The sequence below is a fragment of the Pteropus alecto genome, unplaced genomic scaffold, assembly GCF_000325575.1.
Source record: "Pteropus alecto unplaced genomic scaffold, ASM32557v1 scaffold137, whole genome shotgun sequence".
Lineage (NCBI taxonomy): Eukaryota > Metazoa > Chordata > Mammalia > Chiroptera > Pteropodidae > Pteropus > Pteropus alecto.
Genome location: NW_006440135.1, coordinates 4,161,053 through 4,169,052, shown reverse-complemented (window position 1 = coordinate 4,169,052; position 8,000 = coordinate 4,161,053). Strand labels below are relative to the sequence as shown.

The 8,000-nt window shown below is 61.0% G+C and overlaps 1 protein-coding gene across 1 annotated transcript in view; it reads right to left on the bottom strand.

The window, feature by feature from the left end:
* Positions 1-8,000, bottom strand: part of SLC6A3 (solute carrier family 6 member 3) — a 33,016-nt gene that overhangs the window by 16,057 nt on the left and 8,959 nt on the right. Inside the window, exons 4-5 of the mRNA XM_006917164.1 lie at positions 1,264-1,402; positions 452-586 (exon numbers count right to left, since the gene is read on the bottom strand). Coding sequence (XP_006917226.1) covers positions 452-586; positions 1,264-1,402 — 274 coding nt within the window. The remainder of the gene's footprint in view (positions 1-451; positions 587-1,263; positions 1,403-8,000) is intronic.

Genomic DNA, 8,000 nt, shown 5'->3' with positions numbered 1-8,000 from the left:
GGGGGGCCCCGGTTCCGGCAATGCTGGCCGGCCTCAGCCTGGCCGGGCCGACGAGCGGGGACTCGGGGCTCAGGGCGGCATGCCCGGTGCGTGACCGAGCCCCGTGGGACCGGCAGCCCGCTGCCTTCCTGCAGGAAGCAGGTCCGCGGCACGCGAGGGCGACGGGCAGCGTGGCCCCTTCTATCCCTGCAGAGACCCAGCAGGCGACCTGCTCCGCCACCTTCCTTCGTCCGGTCCATCAGCGCCCCGCTGTGCGCACGTGACCCCTCCTGCCCTGACGTGCTCTCTGCGGGCAGCGCGGCGCCCGGCATCCGCTGGACTTACCGGGCAGTGCGGAATGCTGGCAGGGCTGCTGCCGTTGGGGTCTCCTGCCCGCAAACATGGGGAGCTCCCTGGCACCGCGCCTGCCAGCCTGCGGGGACCGCGGGCCCCGTGCGGGGGGCATACTCACGGACGCCTCGCGGAGCCGGTGGAAGTCCACGCTCAGGTAGGCTTTGATGCCGTCCACGGCTCCGGGGAGCGTGATCCCTCGCAGAAGCAGGGCGAACAGCACCACGTACGGCATGGTGGCCGTGATCCACACGACCTGGGGAGAGCATAGCGTCACCGGTGGCCCCGGCCGGCCATGGCCGGGGCGTGGGCACGAGGTCACCCTGATGGTTTGTGCTGAGAGAGAGGTGGCCTCTGCCTGGGAATCCCCACACCCCCGATGGTCACAGGACGCCAGCTCAGCAAATGCCCGCTGGGGTGAGACCGCGAAGGCCGTCTGCGCTGCGCGACTGTCCTGGGGATTAGACCGGGACAGACGGTTTGGCAAGCGAGTGACATTCCTGCTCCCGTTTGGTCTGTCACAGCAGGGCTAGGAGGCTGCGGCCCGGTTTCCGATGAGATGTGAGCGGATTTCACTGGCGGCGAGTGTGCACCTGCATCACGTGTCGCAGAGGGACCCCGGGCTGCGGGGGAGAGGCACCCATCGCGACCGGGAGGGCCCCGTGCTGGCACGGCGCTGCGCGTGCTGTCACAGGCGGGGGACACGCCTGCTCAGAATTGCTTTGCTTGCCCACGATAACCGAGATGCCTTCGTCACAAAACGTTTATGTCGTGCTCGTGTTCACGCCGCAGACTCTGCCGGGGTCACTTCCCCCCGGCGCCCTGCCTCAGCCGCGGCCGCGTGCTGACCTCCCCACTGAGCTCCCGCTGACCCGTCCAGTCCCCAGCCAGGCGTGGTCCCCGTGCACCCGACAGCCAGGGCTGCAGCCTCACCTTCCCGGAAGTCTTCACGCCCTTCCACAGGCTGAAGTACAGCAGGGTGACGACCAGCAGCAGGCAGGACGTGAGCTGCCAGCGGGGAGGGCCCAGGTCGTCGATGCCGTGGCTCTCGTGCAGGTGCAGCACCCCGCGCCTGCAGGGGGAGGGGGGTCCTGGAGGGCGCTGCCTCCCGCCCACGGCCCACGGGACAGCAGCGAGGACCCGCTGCAGGCCCCGAGGCTCCACTCAGAGGGCCGTGATGGGGGTGGGCGTGGAGTCAGACTGAGAAAGGGGCCTGCCTCGCCTGGGGTCTGCCTCGCCCAGGGTCTGCCCTCCTCAAGGCCCGCCTCACCTGGGCCCGCCTCACCTGGGCCCGCCTCACCTGGGCCCGCCTCACCTGGGCCCGCCTCACCTGGGGCCTGCCTTCCAGCATCTTTCCCTCCTTTCTCCCCACCTCAGCCCCAGCTGTGTGTCTGCTGCCATAGCCCCCAGCTAGGCCTTGTCACCTAGAGCCTCGTCTCACCAACAGGAGCCGCCGCCTCAGGCCGGTCGCCCTGTGGAGTGGGGCCGCAGGGCTAGAAGGTGGCCGCAGGGGTCCCTGACCTGGGCACACCTGGGCGGCCTTGCCGCGCCTCGCACACACATGCACGGTCACACCTCAGCTTGGCGGCAGATGGCCATGTACCTGTCTGCCTGGGAAAGGAGCACGAGGGCCCACAGGAGTGTCCACCTCCAAGGCCCAAGGGCCCGGCCCGGAGGAAGCGCCTGGCTCTCCTCCGGGACCTGCTCACAAAGCTACTCCTAGGACACCCCACACTCTGGTTTCACCTTAGACATTTCCAGCCACTTACGGAACTGGCACCTTGTCTGTACCAGTCACATCTCCTCCCCAAGTTCAAAAATTCCTCTTCTCTGATGCCATTTGAAATCCCACGGACAACTCAGAGGACAGGCCCCCGCAGATGCTGTCAGCCGCAGGAGGGAGCACGCGCCAGCATTGCGTGGGACGGCCACAGCGTCACAACAGGACACCGTGGGACACAGGCAGGGCAATACTTCCTGAGGGACGGCGAAAGGTGGCTGGGTAAGGTGGTTTGGGGCTGAACGCAGAAATGTCTGGAGCTGTAAGTGGTCTGGAGGACCAAGCAGCGATGGCCTGGGGTGTCGCTGACCTTGGCAAAGGTGTGACACCTCCACCCTGCCATGAGATGAGGCGCTGCAGGCCCCAGAGCTCACGCGGGGCTGAGGACCACCAAGCTGCCTCCAGCCAGGGCAGGCGGCTTGCCGGTCATGCGGGGAGCCCGGCGGGTCCTGGGAGGCCCCGCAGCAGAGCGGACGCACCTTTCCTGAAGCAAAGGCTGCCCAGACGCGTGTCAGCAAAATGCTGCAAATGGAGAAAACTAACTTCCTGCCAGAGTGAGGACCCCCCCAAAATCTACATCACCGCGAACACAGAGCTCGTGGAGTCTAGCAGAGACGAAAAAGACAGCTATGACGAGAAGCAGGAAAACGCAACCACCCCCAGAAGACAACTGATCAATAGCTTCCTCACGCTAAAGGCGAAAATTCACTCGACGGCTGAGACTAAACGTAAGAGCCGAAACTGCGAAACTCTTGGATGGAAACGCAGGGGCAAATCTTCAAGGTCTTGGCTTTGGCAATGGATTTTTAATAAAAACGTTCGATTTATTTGAATAATCAGATGAACGAGGAAGACAGTTGGCCCATGTTGCACAACCCCACCTCCTGCCTCCGGCACCGCCGTGCAGTTGTGGCTCTACGAGCTCTGTTTGTTGTTGTTGCTGTTGGTGTTTCTTTTTTGGCAATGGGATTTTTGATGTGACACCAAAAGTGCAAGCAATCAAAGAAAAAGTAGATAAATTGACTTCATCAAAATTAAAAACTTTCGTGCATCAAAGGACATTATCCACGGAGTAAAAAGCCAACCCACAGAATGGGAGAAAATATTCGCAAATTGCATATCTGATGAGGGATTAATATCCAGAATATATGAAAACTCCTAAAAGTCAACAACAACCCAAACCTCCCAAACAACTCAATTCAAAAATGGACAAAGGACTTGAATGGACATTTCTCCAAAGAAAGCACACGGATGACCGATAAACTCATAAAATCACGCTCAGCGTCACTGATCCTTAGAGAAAAGCAAATCAAAACCACAAAGAGGTCCCAGCCGACACCCGTTAGCGTGGCTCCAATTAGGGAACCCCAGCCGACAGGCGCAGCCCAGGCTGCGGGCAGACCCGGACCTCGTTTGCTGTTGGTGGGTCCAACGGAGCCGCCGCTGCAGAGGACGGTGTGGAGGCGCCTCGGGGAATGACACCGAGCCCCCCGTGATCCAGCACCACGGCTTCCGTGTGCACATCCAGAAGAGTCGAAGGCCGGCACTCGGACGGACATCTGTCCGTCATTGTTCACGGCCGCGTTATTTCCAGTAGCCACGAGGGAGCGCCACCCGCGTGTCCACCGATAAACACGATGGGGCCCGTCCGCCCATGGATGCTACTCAGCCGTAAAGAGGAAGGACTTTCTGACACTCACCACAGCATGTGCCACCCTGGAGGACACTGTGCCGAGCGAGAGCAGCCAGACACAACGGACGAATGCCGTGCGGGTCCTGTTGTCCGAGGTCCCGGAGAGGCCGGACTCACAGGCAGAGGTAGATGGCGGAGCCAGGGCGGGGAGGGCAGAGGACTGAGGGTTCAGTGGGGACAGAGGTCCGATTCGAGAAGACGAGAAGATCCTTGAGGCGGGCGGGGGTTGACCGCGGCGCACCGCGGGTGTACTCGGGGCCGTCGAGCTGTGCGCTTAAAATGGTTAAAACGGTGAGCTTTACGCCGGGATAGTTTGCCACGATCCAGAAACGTCCCCCCACAAGGAGGCAAAATTCTTTTAGCAGAAGCCAAAGCTGTGAGAACCCACTGCCAGCAGGTGTGCACCGTGAGAAATGCTCAGCGAGGTTCCGCAGGTGGCGGGAGAACCCTGAAACGGTGACTGTGTGTCAACAGAAAGGTTCTTTCTGTTTTAAGTGCATTTAAAATGGAACTGTTTAAATAAAGACACTAACTGCGTATCGTGGTGTTTGGAACATAGAGCAGAAACAAAATCTCTGACGACGATTCCTCAAAGGATGTGTGGAGGATGTGGGGGTGTGAGTTCTTATGGGAAGCGGTGTGATGTCACTGGAAGCTGTGTGATGTCACTGGAAGCGGTGTGATGTCACTGGAAGCTGTGTGATGCCACTGGAAGCTGTGTGATGTCATTTGAATCGGTGACTGGAAGCTGTGTGATGTCATGGGAAGCGGTGTGATGTCACGGGAAGCGGTGTGATGTCACTGGAAGCTGTGTGATGTCATTTGAATTGGTGTGATGTCACTGGAAGCTGTGTGATGTCATTTGAATCGGTGTGAAGTCACTTGAAGCAGTGTGATGTGTGAAGCGGTGCTACATCTACGACTAGCTAAGGATGGAGGTTGTAACCCTATAACGGCCACTCAGAATTAAAACGAAGAGTGGCACCTAATTAGCCAATGCAGCAGATAAAGCCTAAAATTAATTGGAAAGAAGGAATAAACAGAGAAAACAGGAAACATAGAAGAGACGGGCCAAACGGGAACAAAGAGCTCTCCGGAGACCTGACCCCAACCTCACGGATCGTTACCAGCTGGAAACAAATCGAAAGACACAGCACGTCACACTGAACGGAAAAGCGGGCACCAGCTCTGTGCCATCTCCCTGAAACCCACTTCACCTGTGACCCATTCGGGCTAGAAACGCACAGGTGGAAGAGGCGCCCCACGCCTACGCCCCCCGCAGGAAAGCTTGGGCGACCACACCGGTATCGGAACGGGGAACACGTCATGAAAATGGGGTCAATCCAGAGAGCTGACGTTCGCAAACATGTGTCCACCCGGACCGGGCTTTGACACGCACGAATGAAGCGAACTCTGGTGGAACCGTGAGGAGAAACGGCCACGTCCAGTTACGGCCAAGGTTCAGCGCCCCTGTCCCCGAAACCTGTGGAGCAGGTCGGCAGAGGAGGGAGCAGAGAGGGTGCAGAGGCCGCGCGGCGCCAGGAACCGCCACCCGGAGCGGCCGACGCACAGCTCTCCGCCCGGCAATGGCAGGACACACACTGCTTTCAGGTGCACTGGGCTCAACCATCTAGTCAGCCATAAAACAAGCCTCAGTATATTTTGAAATAATGAAGTTTTATAAGTTTGTCATCTCGCCAAATCAGACTTCAACTGAAGAGAACGTCCAAGTATTTCCAAATTAAACAATGACCCTCCGAAAGTCTCCCATGATTCAAAGAATAAATCACAAGGCAGATCAGGGACTATCTTGGACTGAATGAAAATGAAAACAACATACCGAATTTCGCAGGAGACAGCTAAAGCGGCCTCTTAGAGGCAAACCTGGGCCTTTCAGCTCGAAGCTTTCTCAGCTCCGTGAGGGGGAGGCGGAGGCGGTATTGCTGGGTGTCCGAGGAGCTGAGGGACGCTGGTCGGAGCTGTGCGGGCCCGTCTGGGGGCGTCAAAGCCCGCACACCCTTCCCCGGCTCAGACTCCATTTCCGTCAGGTGTGGTCACCGCATCGTCTCGCCTCTCTGCAGTCACAGCCGAGACGTTCTGCTCCCTGCTCTGAGCCTGCAGCCCTCTGTCATGGGCGGCCACCGGGGGCGGCAGCTGGAGGACGGACAGCAAGCACAAGGACTAAGCGGGAAAGGGTTTCTGGGTGAGAATCGGGGACTCCATGGAAAGGGAAATTCGACAAGCACTAAAGGTTTTGTTCTCTCAGGCAGGAAGGAGGAGAGGAAAGGGAACCCCACAGGCTGGCCATTTCCCCGTCTCCCGGCGAGTCGTCACCTCGCCGGAGCCACCTATGCCATGACGGCTCCGTCATTTGTCTGCAGAAGCCACTTCCGTCCCCGCTCCGTGGGCTGCTTGCTGCCAGAGGAAGCGCCAGCAGGAAGGCGGCTGGAGGCCCTGGGAGCTGGGGGCCCCACGTGGGGGGCTCTCCCACGTGGCTGGGGCAGTTCTGCTCAGAGTCCGTGGAGCAGGGACAGCCGCCCGCCTCGGCCCAGGTGGGCGTGAGTGCTGCCTGCTGGCCAGCAGCAGGCCGTCTCGCCCAGCCCGACAGTTCCTGTGGGACCCTTCCAGATCCTCCCTGCCGACGCGCCAGCTGTCAAATCCCCTAACTCTCTGTGTGTCCAGGGGTTGGAGTCCCTTGGTGGCCGGTGACGGTGCCCTGGGCCACATTGGAGGACGCAGCGCCTTCCACTGCAATGGCTGCAGCCACCTGCGCCCGCGGGAACAAGCCACCCTTCCCACGATGGTCCGCTTCACAAAGTGCGTCGAGTCCCAGAACACACCCAGGCCCGAGGCCTGACAGTCACAGGGACCTGCCTCGAGGAAGCCTGGCCACCATCGCGAGTACAGGTGCCCGCGAAGGGCTTGGGGACGAGCGCCAGGGCCCCGTCATCGGTGACCTGCGACGTCCTCGGAAACCCTCAGACGCCCGCCTCGGTCCCAGCGTCACCTCCAGCGGCGGCGTCTGCGCACGCTGACCGTCCCCTCACGAGGCGGAGGGTCTGGGCGCCCTTCCGCCCCAGCCTCTCTCTTCCAGGCTGCAGAGTTTCAGAGACGCTTCGCTGGCCTGAATTCTCAGTCGTGCATCACGCGCATTTTTTCTTTCTAGCGTTCCTAGTCACAAATCACTGCAGTGATCCGTTTTTCCCCTCTGATTGTCTTATCTGAAAATCAGGCGGATAAATGAACTCTTTCTACGCCTGCCAAACAAAGGCAAGCCGTCCCGGCCCGTGACACTGGCCCACGTCTCGCGAGCCTTCCCGGTGTCCGAAGTGGCCCTGAGATCCCCCTGGCATTGTGAAGAGCGCTGGCTGGGAAACGGAGCCGCCGTTTTGCCGACAGCACGATGCAGTAACACCGCCTGCGGCACGGGCTGTCTCCGAACGCCCTTCCGTGTGGCGGGACGTGGCCGTGACGCTCCCGGGCTCTCGCCGCAGCCACCTCCGCACGGCCGCCTCGGCCGGGGCCGCCAGGCGAGGGACCCGGCCTCGGCCTCTTCCTGAGTCGCCACTGCAGCTGGGCAACGTAGACGCGGAAGAACCGGTGGCAAGCACCGTGGCTCGTTTTTAGTTTTCGCCCCTAAGAATGACAAAACCCGCTTTGCGGGACGCTCTGCTCTTCTGCATGTGCACGGTTCTGTCACCCCCGGTGGCTTCCGCGCCGCGTCCGGCACACGCTGGGCCCCCGCCAGCCTCCTTTCTGCGGCCACGGCCGCCCCCGTGACCTTCAGGCACATGGGATGCGACAGGTCCAGGCGGCTCTCCTTCCCGCCCCGTCCTCTGCAGCTGCTCACCCCTCCAGAGACCAAACCCTCACCCCCAGGCTTGGGGTCTCCCTCCTCCTGGCAGGTGGCTTCTCAGCCGGCCTGACTGTCCCATCAAAGGACTTCTGTCCCTGTCCTCGGACACTTCCTACACTGCCCGATCCAGGCTGCCTCACGCACGCTCTCCCCAGCGATGCTCTGACAACGCCCGGTGCCCCCAGCGGCCCCTCCGCCCCGCGTCGGGCCTGAGGAAGCGGGGCCAGGCGCTGGCGTGGGGCCAGGCAAGGCCCAGAGACCAGGTGAGAGGACAAGGACGGGCTTCAGGCCGTGGGCCATGCGGCCAGGAATGCTGAGGGCCTGGCAGGGGGACGAGCAGG